Source organism: Oncorhynchus masou, chromosome 20 (assembly GCF_036934945.1).
Source record: "Oncorhynchus masou masou isolate Uvic2021 chromosome 20, UVic_Omas_1.1, whole genome shotgun sequence".
Taxonomy (NCBI): Eukaryota; Metazoa; Chordata; class Actinopteri; order Salmoniformes; family Salmonidae; genus Oncorhynchus; species Oncorhynchus masou.
In genome coordinates, this window is record NC_088231.1 from 9,254,725 (window position 1) to 9,278,873 (window position 24,149).

General features: G+C 42.5%; 2 protein-coding genes across 2 annotated transcripts; both read left to right on the forward strand.

Moving 5' to 3' along the window:
• The first annotated feature begins 26 nt into the window (after positions 1-26).
• On the forward strand, positions 27-22,721 carry LOC135506875 (zinc finger protein 263-like). The gene is made up of 7 exons (XM_064926288.1): positions 27-602; positions 1,189-1,310; positions 1,510-1,686; positions 5,370-5,513; positions 6,071-6,182; positions 11,868-11,977; positions 20,695-22,721. The coding sequence occupies exons 1-7, from the start codon at positions 353-355 to the stop codon at positions 21,616-21,618; spliced, it is 1,839 nt and encodes a 612-aa protein (XP_064782360.1). The 5' UTR covers positions 27-352; the 3' UTR covers positions 21,619-22,721.
• Positions 1,698-4,202, forward strand: LOC135506879 (oocyte zinc finger protein XlCOF22-like). The gene has a single exon (XM_064926296.1). The coding sequence runs from the start codon at positions 1,723-1,725 to the stop codon at positions 2,779-2,781; it is 1,059 nt and encodes a 352-aa protein (XP_064782368.1). The 5' UTR covers positions 1,698-1,722; the 3' UTR covers positions 2,782-4,202.
• Positions 22,722-24,149: the final 1,428 nt, after the last annotated feature.

A 24,149-nucleotide genomic window follows, 5' to 3' on the forward strand; every position in this document is an offset into this window, starting at 1 on the left:
TATTCCGTTTCCTTAGGGAGAAGGGTTTAATTGGGTGGGGTTAAACTTCAGACCTTCTCTGTCTCTGGTCAACACTCCAGTCGGTGGCGGTGATGCATCTGTAAAGTTGGTTGCCAACCGACATTTAAAGACCACTGAAGAAGAAGCGTAAACGGAAGTGAACAGGAAAAATGTACACGTTAGCGGTTTTTGTTATTTAGACGTTTATTAACACCCTGGAACTCAATATGCCCCATTGAACTCCACGGCATCACCCACTTACCCCATATAGTGTTTAATTCGCGTTTGAGACAGGACTTGGTTGATAGATGTTATCTAGGTAACGCGGACGTTAACTAGCTAGCTGCTAACAATGGCTAACTGTATTGCTGTTCACACTCAAATAGCCTCCATCATGGAGGTGCTAGCGAATGCAGCCGTGGCAGAGGTCTGTAAACTCGTAGACGACGACTATGCAGTGTTTCGTTTGGAAATAACTCAAAGCCAGAAAGAAAACAGGTCATTGCGGAGGAAACTACAGCTACTGGAACTGAAGGTGGCACGGGACCGCGTCCTCACGAGTCGTCCCAAGATCCTCGACCGATACAGAGGAATGGCAAGAGGTACATTTTGTAGAAGGCGGGGCTGTAGACTGGTCTCCTCGTTCACATCTGGGCATGTGGGACTTTAGATGTTTTTTAAAATTTTATTTAACCTTTATTTAGCTAGGCAAGTCAGTTATGAACAAATGCTTATTTACAATGACGCCTACATCAGCCAAACCCAGACGACGCCGCTCTAACCAGGGTGTCTGCAGTGACGCTTCATGCACTGAGATGCAGTGCCTTCGACCTGTGCGCCACTCCGGAGCCGCAAAATGTGTTAACCACATATGGCTGGTTAACCGGAATTCGGTCTTGATCATTATTTGGATAGTAGGCAATCATTCTGATTACATAGTGTCTATCTGCAAGTTACCTATCATATTCTAACCAGATTATTGATTTACTGCGTTTCCTATTATTTACTAATTGAAAACGATATAATGCATGGAACAAAATCATTCTATAAATAGTATATCAAGAAGTTATGTGAAGTCTTACCTTACATCCTTGCCAATTCTAGACAGTCTCAATAATGTACAATATACAGTTGAGCATTGACAGTGCCTACACTAACCACCTCTTTTCCCCCCAATCACTCTCTCAGATCTCACTGGAGGCCACAGGAGCTTTGTGAAGCAAGTGGGACATAATACATGGAGCGATGACCAACCAATCACTGTTGATGAGGGGAGTGGAACCTCAACCCAGCACGTTATCGTGATAGAGGTTAGTGTAATAGTATTACATCAAAATTACAGTACATCAAATGTGGCCAGTTTATTTCAGAAAGGCTCCCCTCAGCTATTCACTTGCTTACATGTACATCCTTATTTATCTGCCATAGGGGAAATTGGAGACTTCCCAATGACATTGTTATCCAATTCTACTCATGTACCTGTAATAACCTCCCCTCTTTTTATGTCAGTCTGCAGATGCAGAGGCTGCAGGTCCTGGGGTCAAGCAGGAGAGGTCTGAAGGAGAGGAGGACCCAAGGCACAGCAGAGACATCCAGACTGGTGCGGCTGGAAAGCACCTTGTAGCCACCGTGGACCTCGCCACCACTGCCGCACCCCAGGCCTGGACCCAACGCAGCATCACAGAGGTCAGTGGAACGCCGAAGCCCATCCTCAAGTCAGAGATGGACACCGAGATATTAACAGTAACACAAAGGTTCTTACACAAAGGATCTGACCACAGATCAGACCCAGAGAGACTGGGCTGTCCTCCTGGTCCCGGCTCAGACTATTTACCGGTATTTCACCAGAGCCAGATTAATTCTTGTGGTGATGGTGACTCGTTAGACACTGACGGGGATGTTCCATGTTGTTCTTACGCAACAGAGATGGACCCTGGCAACATATCCTTGGGTTTAGAGACACAAACTGATCTGTCTAGAGGGGACTGGAACCAGTACACTAGTAGTGTATACTCTGAAGGGTGCCTAGATAAGAAAGGGGAGGTCATAGTGGTAGATGAGGTGACTGTAAACGTGGAGGGCTACGCTTCTCCCCTATTGAATGCACATAGTCACCTAGGAGATGGACACTCACATGGCAGAGATTTCTTAGATTATAGGGGAAGCTTAGAGACAACTGTAAATGTTGCCACCCTCTCCCCTTTACACACGTTCAGGGATCGCAATCCAGGGTCCACGTCGATAGGACCTTCCACATCACACAGCCATGTCCTTTCCAATCGGCTGTTGAACTCAAATGACCGGGCTAGAGCCCAGGCTCAGGGAGGGGGAGCCTCATTAGGCAATGTTAAAGAGAAACGGTTCCTCTGCATGTTCTGTAACAAAGGCTTCAGCTGCCTCCAGAAGGTGGAGATCCACCAGAGGGTCCATACAGGGGTAAAACCCTTCAGCTGTACCCAGTGTCATATGCGCTTTTCCGTGGCTGGCAACCTGAAGAGGCACCAGAGGGTCCACACAGGGGTGAAACCCTTCAGCTGTACGCATTGTCAAATGCACTTCGCTCAGGCTGGTGACCTGAAGAGGCACGAGAGGGTCCACACAGGGGAGAAACCCTTCAGCTGCTCCCAGTGTGAGAAGAGGTTCTCACGCCAGCACCAGCTGAAGATTCACCTGAAGGTCCACACGGGAGAGAGGTTGTTCGCCTGTACGCACTGCAGGAAGAGTTTCTCAGAGAGGAGCTACCTCCAGATACACCACCAGAAAAAACATTCCACTCAATGACATAGAAAGTAACCATTCCATTCAACAGCTTCTGACGTTTCTGTCAAACCAAGCATTAAACACAAAGATTAGTTTATTGTTGTCAGCTAAAAAGACCCACAGATGCATTTGGAATAACAAGGGTAACAGATTTCAGTATATATTGCTTCCAGACATTGTAAAATAAAAGGCATACAGTGCATTCGGAAAGTATTCAGACCCTTGACTTTTTCCTACATTTTGTTACTTTACAGCTTTTCCTAAAATTTATTAAATAAGAACAAATCAATCTACAGACAAACGCATAATGACAAAGCAAAAACGGGTTAAGATTTTTTAGCAAATGTATTAAAAATAACAGAAACCTTATTTACAAAAGTATTCAGACCCTTTGCAATGAGACTCGAAATTGAGCTCCATTGAGCTCCCCACCAATCAGGCCTTTATGGTTGAGTGGCCAGACCGAAGCCACTCCTCAGTAAAAAGGCACATGACAACCCGTTTGGAGTTTGCCAAAAAGACACCTAAAGGACTCTCAGACCATGAGAAACAAGATTCTCTGGTCCGATGAAACCAGGATTGAACTCTGGCCTGAATGCCAAGCGTCATGTCTGGAGGAAACCTGGCACCACCCCTATGGTGAAGCCTGGTGGTGTGGGGTAGTTTTTCAGTGGCAGAAACTGGGAGACTAGTCAGGATCATGGGAAAGATGAACGGAGCCAAGTACAGAGAGATCCTTGATGAAAACCTGCTACAGAGTGCTTAGACTCAGGCGAAGGTTCACCTTCCAACAGGACAAGGACCCTAAGCCCACAGCCAAGACAACGCAGGAGTGGCTTCGGGACAAGTCTGAATGTATCGGAGTGGAACAGCTAGAGCCCGGACTTGAATCTGATCTAACATCTCTGCAGAGACATGAAAATAGCTGTGCAGCAACACTCCCCATCCAACCTGACAGAGCTTGAGAGGATCAGCAGAGAATAATGGGAGAAACTCCCCAAATACAGGTGTGCCAGGCTTGTATCGTCATACCCAAGAAGACTCGAGGCTGTAATCGCTGCCAAAGGTGCTTCAACAAAGTACTGAGTAAAGGGTCTGAATACTAATTTAAATGTGATTTGTTTTTTTAAATATAAATTTGCAAATATTTCTAAAAATCAGATTTTTGCTTTGTTGTTAAGGTATTGTGTGTAGATTGATGAGAAACTAAACTATTTCATTAATTTTAGAAGGCTGTAACAAAGTGGAAAAAATAAAGGGGTCTGAATACTTTTTGAATGCACAGTAACCCTAAAGTCTGTTTCAAATTGTTTGTACTGTATAGGCTATATGATGTTCACAAAGCAGTTCATCAAGTTCATGCAGATTTTTAGTTGAGATGTGTGTGGTTTTCATATGGTGTATTTAAAACTTTTGTTTAATAAACACAAAATGGGACTGTTCATTCTAAGACTGTCATTGAGACTCTTTAATATACATCAGATCTGATATCACCCCATTCTGCTTCATAGCTGGTGATGAAATGTGTATTATTGGTTAAATCAAAAGTCAGTATTATGGCTAAACCCCACCTATTTCTACAATTTCACTTAAAATGTGATTTTAAACCTAATGCTAACCTTAAATTAAGACCTAAATGTTTATTTTTCATACATTTTTATGGGAAATTGTGACTTAACTATTGGCTACCAATATATACTTACTAAATATACCTACACTAACACCTACTGTACATGTCAAAATAGTTATTATAGCTGACTTTTACCCACAACATATTTATGTCCACCATGATGGGTTTAACAACAATGAAGTCAATCTGTAACTACAGTACAGGACTTAAACGTAGGGGGGTGGGTAAACACTCCATGTTGAAAGTGTTTCTGTGTGTACGTACCTGAATTTTTTTTCATTCATACGGGAAACTGGAGCGTGACAAACCGAGCAGCGTTGCAGTTCTTCACACAAACTGGTGCGCCTGCCACCTATTATCATACCCCGTTCAAAGGCACTTCAATCTTTTGTCTTGCCCATTCATCTTCTGAATGGCACATAAACACAATCCATGTGTCAGTTGTCTCAGAGCATAAAATGCTGCCTAAGACCTGTCTCCTCCCCTTCATCTACACTGATTGAAACAAGTGACATCAATAAGGGATCAGACTTGACCAGGTGAAAGCTATGATCCCTTATTGACATCACATGTTAAATACACTTCAATCAGTGTAGAGGAGACAAGTTACTCTTTAGTGTTCATCACATCTGATCTCACCCTGTTCTGCATACACCCAACAGTGCTTTCTAACCATTATAGACTTACTAAATATTACTATATACTCACACACTAACAAACCTCTACTGTACACGTCAAAATGGTTTAGTCAGGTCTGTCTGACTTTTGACTTATCATAGCTGACTCATATTTACCCACAACATCATATTTATGTCCACCATGATGGGTTTAACAACAATAGTCATTCTGTAACTACAGTATAGGACTCAAACGTAGTGGGGATGGGTAAACACTCCATGTTGAAAGTGTGTTTATTATCTGTGTGTACATACCTGAGGGAGTGTATGTCTGTGTAATCTGTATCACCTGTCTCTTCCAGGAGGAGGAAGTGCTTCTGGTGAAGGAGGAGGGTCTGGGGAACCCTGAGAGGACCATGGTCATAGAGGACAACCAGACTACACCTCCTCCTGAACCTACAGAGGAACCAACTGAGCAGCACAGGACCACACACAGTCTCACTGAGGTGAGCCCACTGAACTACTGTCTGAATGGTATTATGTCAGGGCCTGTATCCACAAAACCTCTGAGTAGGAGTGCTGATCTAGGATCAGTTTTGCCTTTTAGATCATAATGAATAAGACTATTTGGAAAGATCCTAGATCAACACTCCTACTATTTGTGAATAAGGGCCCAGGTCTTGATTAATTTTGTTTTAAGTGTGGGACCATGCCTTTAACTTCCCTTTAAGGTTTTGATAAATCAGAGGTAATTTTGTGAACGAGTGCTAACTAGCTTAATTAAAGGCAAACACTGGAAGTCTTCAGGCACAGCTAGCAAGCTAGTTAGCTTTGGTTTGCCAAATGACCTCTTAACAGCCTGCATACTGGACACAGAGACAATAATGGTATCCACAAGTTCATCTGATTCATCTCCTTAAAGAGTGTCACATTATCAAACCAACTAACATGTTTGCATTTTACTCATAGCAGTCCCTCATTGTCCAATCAGAAGATGCTCTATAGCAGGGTTCTCATATCAGATTTCTTGATCCAACATCCTCTCACTCTGTATCTCTTACAGTCAGGAGACATGGAGGATGGGAAGCCTGATCTTCTGATAGTCAAAGTGGAGACAATAGAAGATGAACCAGAGAGTATTGACCTGCTGAGTGGACTAAAGATGGGGGAGCAAGGTAAGGGAGAAATGCATATCCAAATCAAATTTAATTATATAGCCCTTCGTACATCGGCTGATATCTCAAAGTGCTGTACAGAAACTCAGTCTAAAACCCCAAACAGCAAGCAATGCAGGTGTTGAAGCACGTCGGCTAGTAAAAACTCCCTAGAAAGGCCAAAACCTAGGAAGAAACCTAGAGAGGAACCAGGCTATAAGGAGTGGCCAGTCCTCTTCTGGCTGTGCCGGGTGGAGATTATAACAGAACATGGCCAAGATGTTCAAATGTTCATAAATTACAAGCATGGTCAAATAATAGGTCTGGGACAGGTATCACGTCCAGTGAACAGGTCAGGATTCCATAGCCGCAGGCAGAACAGTTGAAACTGGAGCAGCAGCACGGCCAGGTGGACTGGGGACAGCAAGGAGTCATTATGCCAGGTAGTCCTGAGGCATGGTCCTACGGCTCAGGTCCTCCTAGAGAGAGAATTAGAGAGAGCATACTTAAATTCACACAGGACACCGGAGAAGACAGGAGAAGTACTCCAGATAAAACAAACTGACCCTAGCCCCCGACACATAAACGAATGCAGCATAAATACTGGAGGCTGAGACAGGAGGGGTCAGGAGACAATGTGGCCCCATCCGATGATACCCCCGGACAGGGCCAAACAGGAAGGATATAACCCCACCCACTTTGCCAAAGCACAGCCCCCACACCACTAGAGGGATATCTTCAACCATCAACTTACCATCCTGAGGCAATTTCGAGTATAGCCCACAAAGATCTCCGCCACGACACAAACCAAGGGGGGGCCGCCAACCTAGACAGGAAGATCACATCAGTGACTCAACCCACTCAAGTGACGCACCACTCCTCGGGACGGCATGAAAGAGGACCAGTAAGCCAGTGACTCAGCCCCTGTAATAGGGTTAGAGGCAGAGAATCCCAGTGAAAAGAGGGGAACCGGCCAGGCAGAGAGAGCAAGGGCGGTTTGTTGCTCCAGAGCCTTTCCGTTCACTTTCACACTCCTGGGCCAGACTACACTCAATCATATGACCCACTGAAGAGATGAGTCTTCAGTAAAGACTTAAAGGTTGAGACCGAGTCTGCGTCTCTCACATGGGTAGGCAGACCATACCATAAAAATGGAGCTCTGTAGGAGAAAGCCCTGCCTCCAGCTGTTTGCTTAGAAATTCTAGGGACAATTAGGAGGCCTGCGTCTTGTGACCGTAGCGTACGTGTAGGTATGTATGGCAGGACCAAATCATAGAGATGGGTAGAGGCAAGCCCACGTAATGCTTTGTAGGTTAGCAGTAAAAACCTTGACATCAGCCCTTGCCTTGACAGGAAGCCAGTGTAGGGATGCTAGCACTGGAGTAATATGATCAAATTTTTTGGGGTTCTAGTCAGGACTCTAACAGCCGTATTTAGCACTAACTGAAGTTTATTTAGTGCTTTATCCAGGTAGCCGGAAAGTAGAGCATTGCAATAGTCTAACCAAGAAGTAACAAAAGCATGGATTCATTTTTCTGCATAATTTTTGGACAGAAAGTTTCAGATTTTTGCAATGTTATGTAGATGGAAAAAAGCTGTCCTTGAAGCAGTCTTGATATGTTCGTCAAAAGAGAGATCAGGGTCCAGAGTAACGCCGAGGTCCTTCACAGTTTTATTTGAGACGACTGTACAACCATCAAGAGAATTTGTCAGATTCAACAGAAGATCTCTTTGTTTCTTGGGACCAAGAACAAGCATCTCTGTTTTGTCTGAGTTTAAAAGTAGAAAGTTTGCAGCCATCCACTTCCTTATGTCTGAAACACAGGCTTCTAGCGAGGGCAATTTTGGGGCTTCACAATGTTTCATTGAAATGTACAGCTGTGTGTTATCCGCATAGCAGTGAAAGTTAACATTATGTTTTCGAATAACATCCCCAAGAGGTAAAATATATAGTGAAAACAATAGTGGTCCTAAAACGGAACCTTGAGGAACACCGACATTTACAGTTGATTTGTCAGAGGACAAACCATTCACAGAGACAAACTGATATCTTTCCGACAGATAAGATCTAAACCATTCCAGAACTTGTCCGTGTAGACCAATTTGGGTTTCCAATCTCTCCAAAAGAATGTGGTGATCGATGGTATCCAAAGCAGCACTAAGGTCTTGGAACACGAGGACAGATGCAGAGCCTCGGTCCGATGCCATTTAAAAGGTCATTTTACCACCTTCACAAGTGCAGTCTCAGTGCTATGATGGGGTCTAAAACCAGACTGAAGCATTTCGTATACATTGTTTGTCTTCAGGAAGGCAGTGAGTTGCTGCGCAACAGCCTTTTCTAAAATTTTTGAGAGGAATGGAAGAATCGATATAAGGCCGATTTAGTTTTTAAAATATTTTCTGGGTCAAGGTTTGGCTTTTACAAGAGAGGCTTTATTACTGCCACTTTTAGTGAGTTTGGTACACATCCGGTGGATGGAGAGCCGTTTATTATGTTCAACATAGGAGGGCCAAGCACAGGAAGCAGCTCTTTCAGTAGTTTATTTGGAATAGAGTCCAGTATGCAGCTTGAAGGTTTAGAGGCCATGATTATTTTCATCATTGTGTCAAGAGATATCGTACTAAAACACTTGAGTCTCTCTCTTGATCCTAGGTCCTGGCAGAGTTGTGCAGACTCAGAACAACTGAGATTTGAAGGAATACGCAGGTTTAAAGAGGAGTCCGTAATTTGCTTTCTAATAATCATGATCTTTTCCTCAAAGAAGTTCATGAATTTATTACTGCTGAAGTGAAAGCCATCCTCACTTGGGGAATGCTGCTTTTTAGTTAGCTTTGTGACCGTATCAAAAAGAAATTTCGGATTGTTCTTATTTTCCTCAATTAAGTTGGAAAAATAGGATGATTGAGCAGCAGTAAGGGCTCTTCGATACTGCACGGTACTGTCTTTCCAAGCTCGTCGGAAGACTTCCAGTTTGGTGTGGCGCCATTTCCGTTACAATTTTCTGGAAGCTTGCTTCAGAGCTCGGGTATTTTCTGTATACCAGGGAGCTAGTTTCTTATGACAAATGTTTTTAGTTTTTAGGGGTGCAACTGCATCTACGGTATTGCACAAGGTTAAATTGAGTTCCTCAGGTAGGTGGTTAACGGATTTTTGTCCTCTGACGGCCTTGGGTAGGCAGAGGGAGTCTGGAAGGGCATCAAGGAATCTTTGTGTTGTCTGTGAATTTATAGCACGACTTTTGATGCTCCTTGGTTGGGGTCTGAGCAGATTATTTGTTACAATTGCAAATGTAATAAAAATGGTGGTCCGATAGTCCAGGATTATGAGGAAAAACATTCAGATCCACAACATTTATTCCATGGGACAAAACTAGGTCCAGAGTATGACTGTGACAGTGAGTAGGTCCAGAGACATGTTGGACATGTTGAAAACCCACTGAGTCGATGATGGCTCCGAAAGCCTTTTGGAGTGGGTCTGTGGACTTTTCCATGTGAATATTAAAGTCACCAAAAATTTGAATATTATCTGCTATGACTACAACGTCCGATAGGAATTCAGGGAACTCAATGAGGAATGCTGTATATGGCCCAGGAGGCCTTTAAACAGTAGCTATAAAAAGTGATTGAGTAGGCTGCATAGATTTCACGACTAGAAGCTCAAAAGACGAAAATGTCATTTTTTTTGTAAATTGAAATTTGCTATGGTAAATGTTAGCAACACCTCCGCCTTTGCGGGATGCACGGGGGAGATGGTTACTCATTTAACCAGGAGGTGAGGCCTCTTTAACACAGTAAATTTATCAGGCTTAAGCCATGTTTCAGTCATGCCAATCACATTCAGATTATGATCAGTGATTAGGTAATTGACTATAACTGCCTTTGAAGTGAGGGATCTAACATTAAGTAGCCCTATTTTGAGATGTGAGGTATCACAATCTCTTTCAATAATGAAAGGAATGGTGGAGGTCTTTACCCTAGTGAGATTGCCAAGGCGAACACCGCCATGTTTAGTTTTGCACAGACACGGTCTCAATGGGGATGGCTGAGCTGACTACACTGACTGTGCTAGTGGCAGACTCCATCTAAGCTGGCAGGCTGGCTAACAGCCTGCTGCCTGGCCTGCACCTTATTTCATTGTGGAGCTAGAGGAGTTAAAGCCCTGTCTATGTTGGTAGATAAGATGAGAGCACCCCTCCAGCTTGGATGGAGTCCGTCACTCCTCAGCAGGCCAGGCTTGGTCCTGTTTGTGGGTGAGTCCCAGAAAGAGGGACAATTATCTACAAATTCTATCTTTTGGGATGGGCAGAAAACAGTTTTTAACCAGCGATTGAGTTGTGAGACTCTGCTGTAGAGCTCATCACTCCCCCTAACTGGGAGGGGGCCAGAGACAATTACTCGATGCCGACACATCTTTAAAGCTGATTTACATGCTGAAGCTATATTGCACTTGGTGACCTCTGACTGTTTCATCCTAACATCGTTGGTGCCTACGTGGATAACTATCTCTATACTCTCTACACTCGCCTCTCTACATATAGCCTACATATAGTAATAGATCTTGAGTGGAAATAGTGATGCGCCTGGCTATGTTTTCTTCATTAATAAAATAAAATCAATACATCTTATGTTTACATACAAAACACACATATAGTTGAAGTCGGAAGTTTACATACACCTTAGCCAAATACATTTAAACTCAGTTTTTCACAATTCCTGACATTTAATCCTAGTAAAAATTCCCTGTCTTAGGTCAGTTAGGATCACCACTTTATTTTAAGAATCTGAAATGTCATAATAGTAGTGGAGAGAGTGATTCATTTCAGCTTTTATTTCTTTCATCACATTCCCAGTTGGTCAGAAGTTTACATACACTCAATTAGTATTTGGTAGCATTGCCTTTAAATTGTTTAACTTGGGACAAAGGTTTTGAGTAGCCTTCCACAAGCTTCCCACAATAAGTTGGGTGAATTTTGGCCCATTCCTCCTGACAGAGCTGGTGTAACTGAGTCAGGTTTGTAGGCCTCCTTGCTCGCACATGCTTTTTCAGTTTTGCCCACACATTTTCTATAGGATTGAGGTTAGGGCTTTGGGATGGCCACTCCAATACCTTGACTTTGTTGTCCTTAAGCCATTTTGCCATAACTTTGGAAGTATGCTTGGGTTCATTGTCCAGTTGAAAGACCCATTTGCGACCAAGTTTAAACTTCCTGACTGATATCTTGAGCTGTTGCTTCAATATATCCACATAATTTTCCTTCCTCTTGATGCCATCCATTTTGTGAATTACACCAGTCCCTCCTGCATCCCAGCACCCCCACAACATGATTCTGCTACACCCATGCTTCACGGTTAGGATGGTGTTCTTTGGCTTGCAAGTCTTACTCTTTTTCCTCAAAACATAATGATGGTCATTATGGCCATACAGTTCTATTATTGCTTCATCAGACCAGAGGACATTTCTCCAAAAAGTACGATCTTTGTCCCCATGTACAGTTGCAAACCATAGTCTGGCTTTTTTTACGCTGGTTTTGGAGCATGGCGTTTATACTTGCGTAATATTGTTTGTACAGATTAACGTGGTACCTTCAGGCTTTTGAAAATTGCTCCCAAGGATGGACCAGAGTTGTACAGGTAATTGACTTAAACGCCATATTTAGAGTTCTCTGCCATGTTTGTAAATGTCTATTTTGTAACCTCTTCCTGCAGTTGGTTGGCTGGAGCCTAACAAGGGAGACTGGGTGGACATCTTGGATTCCCAGCCGGGCGCAGCCAAAGGCTCAGGGGACCATATCACTGAGCAGGGCGAGATAGTGGAGGTCAGTGGATGGGACAGATTCCTCAACTCTGGGCTGGAGAACAACACTGTTAGCCACAATCAGAAACAGACAGTCGAACACAAAACAACAACTGAATTTAGTCAACAGACTGACTGAGTCCCAAATGAAAAAAGACTACAGTTTACTATAGAATACTAAAATACTTGTATAGATTTATGTATTAAACTGTAGTATACTGTAGAATACTATACCACACACTGTAGTATCCTCAATCGTGAGGTGCTTACTATAGAATGTTGTAGTATACTGTCGTAAATACTACAGTATTTTCCCACCCAAAAACCACTAGTTTTATAATTCTAGTAGAGTTCCTTCAGAAAGTATTCACACCCCTTGACTTTTTCCATATCTAAATTGATTAATTTAGATTCAGTCACTGATCTACCCACAATATCCCATAATGTCAAAGTGGAATTATGTTTTTAGAAATGTTTAGAAATTAATACAAAATTAAAGGGCCTCCCGAGTGGCGCAGCAGTCTAAGGCACTGCAGATCCAGGATCGATCCCGGCCCAGCGTAGTCTGGGTAAGGGGAGGGTTTGGCCGGCTGGAATGTCTTTGTCCAATCGCGCTCAAGCGACTCCTCCATGTGGCGGCCGGGTGCATTCACAGTCACCTCGGTCGCCAGCTGTACGTTGTTTCCTCCGACGCATTGGTGCAGCTGGCTTCTGGAATTAGCGAGCAGTGTGTCAAGAAGCAGTGTGGCTCTCTACTTTTGCCTCACCAGACTCCACACGGGAGTTGCAGCGATGGGACAACACTGTAACTATCAATTGGATATGATGAAAATTAGGGAGAAAAGTGGTAAAAAGTACCCCCCCACACACACAAAAAAAATCTAATTTAAAAGCTGAAATGTTTTAAATCAGTATGTATTCAACCCCTTTGTTATGGCAAGTCTAAATAAGTTCAGGAGTAAACATTTGCTTAACAAGTCACATAATAAGTTGCATGGACTCTGTGTGCAATAATAGTGTTTAACATGATTTTTGAATGACTACTTCATCTGTAGTCCACACATACAATTATCTGTAAGGTCCCTTAGTCGAGCAGTGGATTTCAAACACACATTCATCCACAAAGACCAGGGAGGTTTTCCAATGCCTTGCAAAGAAGGGCTCCTATTGGTAGATGGGTAAAAAATAACAAAAGCAGACAATGAATATCCCTTTGGATGGTGTTATCAATACACCCAGTCACGACAAAGATACAGACGTCCTTCCTAACTCAGTTGCAGGAGAGGAAGGAAACCGCTCAGGGATTTCACCATTAGGCCAATGGTGACTTTAAAACAGTTAATGATTTTAATGGCTATGATAGGAGAAAACTGAGTATGTATCAACAAGATTGTAGTTACTCCACAATACTAACTTAAATGACAGAGTGAAAAGAAGGAAGCCTGTACAGAATAAAAAATATTCCAAAACATGCATCCTGTTTGCAATAAGGCACTAAAGTAAAACTGCAAAAAATGTGGCAAAGAAATTCATTTTATGTCTTCAATACAAAGTGTTATGTTTGATGCAAATGTAACACAACACATTACTGAGTATCACTCTAAATATTTTCAAGCATGGTGGTAGCTGCATCATGTTTTAGATTTGCTTGTCATCCGCAAAGACTAGGGAGTTTTTTGGGATAAAAAGAAACAGAATAGAGCTAAGCATATGCAAAAAAGACTAGAGAATGTAAAAAAACAACAGATTTTGCTTTGCCATTATGGGGAATTGTTGTGTAGATTGATGAGGGGGAAAAACAATTTAATAAATGTCAGAAAAACGCTGTAACCTAAAACAAATGTGAAAAAAGTCGAGGGAGATGACTACTTTCCGAAGGCACTGTGTTCCCTAAAGGTAATCGAAAAGGGCAGAAGCGCTTAACTATCCGTTCAGACCCCAGTTCTACCTACCGACAGGTTTATGTCAAAGATAATAAAACAAAAACACTTTAGTAAATGCTACAGTAATGTCCGCAAAAACACTTCCGTAAATACTACAGCCTACATAAACACTAGTGTAAATACTACAGTATACTACAGTCTGCAAAAGCACTACATTCATTACTATAGTATATACTACAGTTATTTTACTATAGTAAGGGAAAACCCCCATGAAATGGACAAAAATGAATGGCAACATATTGGTATTGGACGAAACATATACACAATCGCAAATACCACTGAAATAGACGGCAGATCATCCAAACCTTATGGCAAGTGGCATATGGCAAATGCCAAGTGTCATACAACAAAAATCCCAAAGATGGCGAGTGCGCTCCACCGTAGATTCTCAAATTGAAAATGGACACAAAGTCTAGACCCACAGGTCAAATTTTTAAAATGTAAGCAAAAAATCTAAAGTACAACCACCTCTAAATAAAAAAAATCCTTTCTGGACCTTTTTTCCGAAAAAAGTTAAATTATTTTGTCAATTATACATATATAACCACCGTGTGAACATACGGTTGAGTTTGAGTTTGTCCATAACGCCTATGTTTTGTCCATTTGCATTACATAATCATAGGAAGTCAAAAGTCAGTAAACCATGTCCAAATGGCATAATAAATGTCCAACTGCCATGCATAAGTATTGAAAGTACCAAATCAGGATGTTATGTCTATTTGCCATCTGATCATCGGAAGTCGGTTTCCGAACCCAAAAGTCAGTGAACCATGTCCAAAATGGCATTTATACTGACCATATGATATATATCACTATGTTAAGACCTGAATCAACATAGGTCTATTTGTCATGTTTCAACATTGGAAGTCATATGAAGTAAGAATTTGGTGCAATGAGAGAGCAGTGGGACTCGTTTTTTAAACATTTTTGGGAAAAACGTCCAAATTGATCAGGGGCGTCCTCTATTGGTTGGGCACGGGTGGGGGTGCTCCCTACCCGGCCCTTGACCCCTTGCACCCCCCTAAAGGCATTAAAAAAACATTTTAAAAATGTGCTACTGGTAACCCGTTCAGGTAACCAGGCGTACAGCTGTCCATTTGCAATATCTTACAATGGGCATTTACATCACAAATTTGACATGCTCCAATATACTGCAGAAATGCCCAATTAACTGGCCCGTTGAACTCGGGATGGCAGGGCAGTGATGGTGGTTCCTCTCCATCGCTCATTGGTGTTGATTTCAGCATGTCAATTTGGTGATGGTACATCACTGTTTAAACTTATTGCAAATGTACAAAAGTCAGCGTGCATCAGTCAATACGATATCACTCTGACACCAAACTGACACCAAACCCACTTTGTCCAACTCGTTTAGAAGCCAACTGTCACATATTTCAGAGCAGGCCCAACATTCACAGTGTTTAAACTATAATAAAAACGTAAATCACGTAGTTACGTTCTAGCTTCGGGTTCTGTTTCGACATTATGTTTAGGCCTAGCTGAGGCGACCCCGAATCACGAGTTTTGGCTCGATAGGTCATTTGGAGCCCGAGCAACGACCTTAATTAGTGCTGAAAATTCACTTTTTCCGGGCGTTCCTACAGGGTCCCTGAAGGAGCTACCGGACAGAAACGTTAGGGTCCGTCTCTATGAGCCGAGGCGGTTTCAATGCACCTCGTCTTGTGACTCTGGGACTTCTCTAAATGTCACCATTTTCGCGATGGTCAAAATTCATTGAAGTCATTGCAAATTTACAAGGCTGTTTCTCAGCCTGAGAACCTTCCAGAGCCACATAACTCACTGTGAACTATCGACTAAAGCTCTGGAACATGTATTTAAAGTTTCAGAGCTCTAGGTCTGACGGTTCTTTGATGGTTCTAACGCAGGTAACTATTGTAGGCTCTGTGTGTCTGTAAGCCTCACACTGTGTCACTCCCTATTGACTGTGTGTGTGTGAGTTCAGAAAATCACGTAGAGCTCCGAAACCCACTATAACAGATTCGTCTGAACACACCGCAACTGGATCTGTAACTTTTTGGGGGAAAAACACATTTCTTCAACCATCACCAATTGTACATTGTACGATTTCTCATAAATTGCAATAGATAAATGGCTGTTTCTTTTTTTCCTTAGACTGTAGGTTCATATACTTTGACGCAAAGCGGTCAAATTAGCGCTCTATCGTTTTTGACCTTTACTCACAGAAAATGGGCCTTAACTCAAAAAGCGTTGAGGCCATATTTGCAATATGGAGATCCTCATCAATCATACGGGAAATGCCAAAAAGTGCCCTTCATGTATGGAAATACTACAGTAAAGTTTGCAAAAACACTACAGTGAATACTATAGTATTTATATCATACTATAGTACTTTTTCATGTGGGCGGACCAGAGTGAGGCGTAGATTTGGTCCGCGGGATGGGGAGGTGTCCGTATGCAGCTGGAGAGAACAGCGTCGGACTCAGCTAGCGATGATCCGTCCTGCTCCTATAGTGGTGATTTAGAGACTGATGGCGCCTCAGGTTAACAGGTGTTTCCTTCAGCCGGCCTTCTATAGGATCAATCAACTGGAACATGGACCCTGCAACAACACACACTCCCCGGCCTTCGTCCTCCTCACACTCTCTTAATGTAAATCCAGACCTCAGACAATGCCAGTGCCTCAACACTAAATGGCTACACAAGTCCATTGACAAATGACAGTAGTAGAGATGGAATCAGTAAAGGTGGCAGCGCCAAAGAGAAGTGCTTCCCGTGTTCTTTCTGTAGGAAAGCCTTCAGTTTCCCCAAACAGGTGGAGATCCACCAGAATACACACTGGGGAGAACTGTTCAGCTGCCACCTGGGCGGGGCCAGTTTCTCTGACTCATTCAACCTGAAGAGGCACCAGAGAGTCCACATGGGAGAAATATACATAAATAGACAGATACATAAACCTTTTACCGTATATTAAGTAGGCATAATTGCAAATGATTAAATCCTTCCAATATAAATAAAAATGATTTAGTTATGAATTGAACTTTAATTGAGTTGACTTCACATGGGATGATTTCACTGAACAACAAAATAAAGGGAATATTGTATGATCCCCAATGATCCATCGCATCGCCCAAAAACGTTTTCAACATACATCTGTAAAATGACAGACTAGAAACTATAGCTTTGGTTGTCTTCCTCTCAGGCTTCCATGTCTTCTCCCTGGACCTCCTCAATGTCCACCTCTTGAACATCATACTCTGAGGCCTCATCTTCACTGTCACTTTCCAACCTTGTTGAGGATGGCTCGTTATCAGGCTCAAAAAGCCAAAAATTTGCCCGGGTGGCCACCAATTTTTCAACCCTTGTATTGGTCTGCCTGTTGCGTGCTTTGATGTGTGTATTCCCAAACAAGGACAAGTTGCGCTCTGAGGTGGCTAATGTTGATGGTATTTGGAGGATGATGTAGGCAACAGAGGAAAGAGCTTCAGATCCACTAGGTGGCTGATGAGATATGTTGACACGACTGCCATATTGCATCTCTATCCCAAAGCCCTTGCTTGGAAGTGTACTTCACCAGACTGTCAAGAACCTTGCCCTCATCCAGGCCAAGGTGGCGAGACACAGTAGGGATGACACCATAGGGCTTGTTGATCTCTGCACCAGACAGAATGCTCTTGCCAGCATACTTGGGGTCTAACATGTAAGCTGCGGCTTGTATGCTTTTTGATGTATTTCAGAACTGCAGTTTCCTCTGTCTGGAGCAACAGTGAAGTAGGCAGGGCAGTACGGATTTCTTCTCTTACATATGCAAGCAGAGTCTGAACATCAGACAGGATGGCATTGTCTCCCTCAATCCTTGCAATGGCTACTGCTATACGTTTCAGGAGTTTCAGGCTGCTTACCACTCTCTCCCAAAATACATAATCCAGGAGGATCCTCTTGATGGGGCTGTCCATATCGGCAGACTGTGATATGGCCATTTCTTGAAGAGACTCCTTCCCCTCCAGGAGACTGTCAAACATGATGGCAACACCACCCCAATGGGTGTTGCTGGGCAGCTTCATGTGGTGCTCTTATTCTTCTCACTTTGCTTTAGATTGCTGCTATAACTTGATTACCCTTCACATACCTAACCATTTCCTTGGCTCTCTTGTAGAGTGTATCCATTGTTTTCAGTGCCATGATGTCCTTGAGGAGCAGATTCAATGCAAGAGCAGCACAGTCAATGGGTGTGAATGTGAGGGTAGGAGTGAGGGTAGGACTCCTCCACTTTAGACCAAGCAGCCTTCATGTTCGCAACATTGTCTGTCACCAGTGCAAATAGCTTCAGTGGTCCAAGGTCATTGATGACTGCCTTCAGCTCATCTGCAATGTAGAGACCAGTGTGTCTGTTTTCCCTTGTGTCTGTGCTCTTGTAGAATACTGGTTGAGGGGTGGAGATATAGTTAATTATTCCTTGCCCACGAACATTCGACCACCCATCAGAGATGATTGCAATACAGTCTGCTTTCTCTATGATTTGCTTGACCTTCACTTGAAGTTTGGTGAATTCATTTGCATCCCGCAAATGAGTAGATAAAGCATGTCTGGTTGGAGGGGTGTATGCTGGGCAAAGAACATTCAGAAATGTATCAGAGGTGAACCATTTGCCTACACAGCTCGAGCAAGACATTCATCAGCATTTCTCTGACTATGTTCCTCCATTGAATAAAAAAACCTTCTGATTCCAGGAGGACCTGGAGCTGTTGCTTATCGATAAGGTGTATGATTAATAATTTTCACATTGAATAGAAGGAGGACTTTTGTCAGAGGTTGCTTGTTGTGAGCACTGAGGGAACTTTATGCACTTGGCTAGATGATTCTGCATCTTTGTTGCATTCTTCACATAATTTGGCACAGTATTTTCTACATTAGTTGCAGTGCAATGTCTACACACATCAGATAGAGCCTGTGGCATTTTCCTGTAAAGATTAAAGAAAATGAGTGAAAACCCCAAATACAATTACGTGTACAGTACAGATAAATAGTTAAGCAGTTAGATTAAACAACTCCTTTGTAAGATAAATGTTTTGAAATGAAACATATGGAAAGAGGGGAATTAACACTCCTCAGTTAGCAGGCTCAAGCAAGCTAAAACAACAGGCAAAAGATAACTAGCAGAAATTGTTAACAAGTTAGAAATGATTTAAACACACTTTGCTGTAGGCTACTATTTACTAGTTAACAAAAGGTCATGTATGTCATATAAAATATATTTCACTCCACCCAGTATTGTATTCGAAACTTACCAGAAAGCATGTAGTCCTTTGCTCAGACAGTGTAGCAGAGTGGACTCAATAGTGTCTCATTAGTGTGCAAGATCTTGAGAATCAGCTGTACATGTGATGGAAGAATGCACTGGGCATGCAGGGGGTTGCAATTCCATTGAATTGGGGATTGTTTAACCAAAATATGCCACAAGACCTAGAATTACCTTGTGTTTCCCACAACAAAAGGTTCACTGTTATAAGCGAACTTATTTGATGAATTTAAGCAACATTTCCCAATTTCCAGGGCTTAACTATCCATGGAAAATTTCAGGAAATTTACCGGAAAGTTTCCCGACCTTTTGCAACCCTACTCAGGATACACCACAAGAAAATTCACACGGCCCATGTATAGAGTATTGTGACATGTAATGTAGATCTTGTTTGTTTGTAGTTAATTCTGTTGTTTTAGATGTAGTGGGGAACTGGATGAGGTGAACTGAGGAAAGAATTAGTATCATGAAGCAGAGTAGAAGGTATGGTGATGGTTGGTGTGATGTCTGTAAAAATGCTTCACTGATGAAAGGTGACAATCTGTGTCCCTATAGGTTTATATTTTATAATGGGGAAATGATCCTGCCTTAAAGGCTCAGTGAAATCAAAAACATGAGAGCTGTAGATGTATTTTCTCATTGATGTTAGAATAATACTTGTGAAATTGTAAAAATTATAATACCCTTTTAGTGTAAGAGCTGTTTGAAAAGCCCACCTGAAATTTCTGCCTGTTTTGTTGGGGTAGAGTTTTGTCCCTGCCTGGGGGCAAACTAGTTAATAGACCAATAAGATAGTTCCAAACCTCTCTGCCAATAACAGTTAGTTTGTCCCCACTCAGACCACTCCCAGACAGTCCCAGCTAAATTCTTCCTTGAGAAATTGCTCTTTGCTAAGAAGCTATTTTTGTTTCTTTTTACCATTTGAATTGAAAAAAGTCACAGTAAGGTGCTTAATTGTTACTCAGAAATGATTAGATACGGAGATAAAAATGGCCGCATTGGCTCTTTAATTTTTGTTTACTTTCCATAAAGTAGTGAAGCTGTGTGTAATGTCATGTTGAACCTTTTCCAAGGTATTCTAAAATGAACTTTATCAAAGTGAAGGTAGCAGATTTACAGAAGTGTTGCCATAGTGAGAAAAGTTATTCTACTTCACGTATCGTTTTGTGTAATAAAAGTGCTGTAACATTATTTGAGAGTGTGACCATTTTGTTGAAGTTAAATACAACATTTTCTCTGTACTGACTGACTTGGTTATTTTTGAATCATTGCAGGGACTGAGTTTCCCTTATTTCAATCGAATCAAAACATTATACTTAATTATTGAATCAACACGTGGACATTTAAAAAAAAAATTAAAAAACTCCAATGACTCCATATTGTTAGGTACTTGAATCACAGTGTTAGAGATGGGCTTGACTGTGGTTAACATTTTATAATATCAGGTCATGTTTGTGTGTACAGCAAATGGTTTCTAATATAAACCTTTATGCTTTTCTGTTCAATTTGTCTTCACAGTCTGCGTTCCATGAAGACCAGCTGATGTCTGATGTTGCTGACGGGAGAGGCTGGACCTCTGCAGCGGCTGGTCACAAACCCTGGCCACGGATCAGAACCCTGGATCAGGAGCCATTGCTCTTCCTTCCCGAGTCAGAACTAGGACCCAACCGTGAGGGACAGAGACTCCACCACCACACAGAACACAACCAGTGGACAGGTGAACTGAACAACACCAGTCTTGTTGGTCATCAGAGAGGCAGAGACTCCAGTCTGCAGCCCAGACCCTTCTCTTCACAGTCTCAGTGCAGGGATGGAGCAGAGCCTGGTGCTGATAGAGATAGACCCTCCTGTTCCTATGATACAAACACCACAGTATCCATGATGAAAAGAACCAGTCACCCTGGGCTTCAGCCTTCTCAGAGTGTGGTGGGAGATGCTCCTTGTGGTAGTCTTTCAGGAAGTCTGTCTTCAGAGTCTCGTCTAATGCCTGGTGACTGGGTTCATAGAAGGTCTGGATCTGGGTCTAGCCTTCCTCCTTTACCTCATGGTTACCCCACCAATACAGACAGGGTCAGGATGGACGTTCACCACGAGAAGTACCTAGCCTATAACACAGCACACAATCCCAACAACACCCAAACAATGGCGAGAGGTCAAGGAGGGAGCTCAAAGACTAACCACCTGAGGGTGGTGGCTCCTGCTTCTACCTCCTCTGGTGTCATTGGGTCACAACGTGTAAGGCCGAGTATTAGGACAGACGCCGACAAGCCGTACGCCTGCCTCACGTGTGGGAAGCGCTTTGCTGAGGCGAACTATGTGAAGAAGCATCAAACTGTTCACACCAAGGAGAGGCCCTTCAAGTGTAAGCTGTGTTACAAGAGCTTCTCCTTCCAGAATAACCTTATCAGACATAGGAGTGTCCACAATGGGAAGAAATCGTAGAAGTGTGTGAGATGTACGCAGGGGATATCTGGGAACCATTCTTTAGTTGACAAACACTACATGACCAAAGCTATGTGGACACCCCTTCAAACTAGTGGCTTCAGCTATTTCAGCCAATTGTATACAATCGAGCACACAGCCATGCAATCTCCATAGACGAACATTGGCAGTAGAATGGCCCGTACTGAAGAGCTCAGGAACTTTCAACGTGCACCATCATAGGATGCCTTTCCAACAAGTCAGTTCATCAAATTTCAGCCACGAGCAACAACGGCTCAGCCACGACGTGGTAAGCCACACAAGCTCAGAAAACGGGAGCTGCGAGTGCTGAAGCCCGTAGCGCTTAAATTGTCAGTCCTTGGTTGCAACAATCACTACGAGTTCCAAACTGCCTCTGGAAGGAACGTCAGCACAAATACTGTTCATCGGGAGCGCCATGAAATGAGATTCCATGGCTGAGCAGCCGCACACAAGCCTAAGATCACTATACGCAATGCCAAGTGTCAGCTGGAGTGGTGTAAAGCTCGCCGCCATTGGACTCTGGAGCAGTGGAAACGCTTTCTCTGGCGTGATGAATCACGCTTCACCATCTGGCAGTCCAATGGATGAATTTGGGTTTGGTGGATGCAGGGAGAATGCTACCTGCCCAAATGCATAGTTCCAACTGTAAAGTTTGGTGGAGGAGGAATAATTGTCTGGTGCTGATGATTCTGTGCTTCCAACTTTGTGACAACAGTTTGGGAAAGGCCCTTTCCTGTTTCAGCATGACAATGCCCTCTGCACAAAGCAGAGGGGCATTGTCATGTAACTGGGCACTTCTAATGTAACTCTATGGCAGCACCCAAGGGGATTGAATTTTCGAGCTCCACCCAAAGATTTGCCTGTGATGTAGTGTCCATGAGTGACAGAACAGGAGCCAATCATGGCGCAACTGGAGAACATTACCAACCCCAACGCTCCATATTTTCAGCTGGCTGCCCCACCACCACAGAAAGCACTGAGCTAGGCTGAAACACCTGCATTTTGGAGCTGCCTTGCTCAAGAAAGCAAAACAATAGACCATGTTTGTATGTGGGCTTTATTAACTCTTTTTTTTTTGCAAACAATGTAAAATAAAAAATGAACTGAGATGTGCAAAAAAATGTGGGGCTCAAAACAAAGCCACTTTACTGATGACATTTTGCACAGGCACAATCTTTACACTATTTTGGAATTGAGTTTTCTCCACAGGTCCCTAAACCTCCTTGCTCCGCTAGCGAAGCTGAAGTCGAAAAGACAACTTTACCGGTGTCAAGTATATTAACCTAGGCTAACAGTGATGCATTCATTCGATTTATGCCGTTATTCTGGTGAGTATAGTTTTATTTAGTCTTCTGAGGCAACAAGTCATGGCAAGAGAAGCTTCATGTATCTAACTGTAGACAAGCAGATGAAAACATCACACAACACCCATGACAGCCTACTATGTGAAACTCAGCCTGGCAGACCGCGAAAAAAAAACCATTAAACGGCATAAGATTTTACATGCCACTGTATCCCGTCTAAAATCAACATAAACCATAGCCGGATTTCTCATAATCGGGATACGAGTTTATCTGGGATATTGTAAACGGGACGTGATATTTATATGCCTCAATCAAAAACAGAATACTTGAGTATCTTCGAAAAATAACGGGGATATTAGTGCGCATGTAAATGTTTGGCGATAAATGGAACTATTTCTAGCAGAAGATATATGAGACGCATATGCATAACCATGGTAGTAATTGAAAGGGAACACTGGAGATTATGGGGAAATGCAGACCAAAGGTGAGGACACACCGGTATACCTGACTGAATCCAAAACATTACACTGGATTTTATGTGCATTTTACATTGACTGTACTTTCTGCAGCATCTGTAATTAAATCTTATGACTAAAGGAAAGAGCTTTCAATTATTAAATGCATTTTTTTTGTTGCTTTGCCATTGAGTAACTGGAGCTTGGAACACAGCCCTAAATCCCCACTACCACATCACTGTTTACGCAATCCAAAAACAGTTAATTATAGATCGCAATCTGGGTCAGGTGGGCATCATTTGAAAGCTTATCCTATTGCCAAAAATGCCTAAGTAAATTATTAAATAATGTAGTCTTTTCATAAGGCCCAACGAAGTGTTTAAATAAGTTTGTCTTTAAGGATTCGGCATTCACCAATATGTCACAACAAGCGCAAAGACCTGATCCTGGTTCCCTGTGTAGAAATGGCTGTTTATATAATCTCATTACGCCTTAAAAATGCACAATTTGGAGTTGCCTTTGTTTGTCTCGTCCCATTTTATATTCCCATCTTGTCACACATCGGACTTGGATAAGTGTTGTGCTATTAAGAGGTTTAGAAGGCTTTTTCAAAGAATGAGAATACATTATTTTTTAAAGCTATCTGTAACCAACAGATGCATGTCTGTATTCCCAGTCATGTGAAATCTATGGATTTCACATGACCTAATGAATCTATTTAATATAAACTGCAACTCAGTAGAATATTTGA

Bases quoted from the DNA above. Each gene is read 5' to 3' on its own strand.
- LOC135506875 (XM_064926288.1), top strand. From the start codon at position 353: ATGGCTAACTGTATTGCTGTTCACACTCAAATAGCCTCCATCATGGAG. The intron at 5,514-6,070 runs GTGAGCCCACTG...TATCTCTTACAG, and splicing joins CCACACACAGTCTCACTGAG to TCAGGAGACATGGAGGATGG. The intron at 11,978-20,694 runs GTCAGTGGATGG...TTGTCTTCACAG, and splicing joins AGCAGGGCGAGATAGTGGAG to TCTGCGTTCCATGAAGACCA.
- LOC135506879 (XM_064926296.1), top strand. From the start codon at position 1,723: ATGGACACCGAGATATTAACAGTAACACAAAGGTTCTTACACAAAGGA.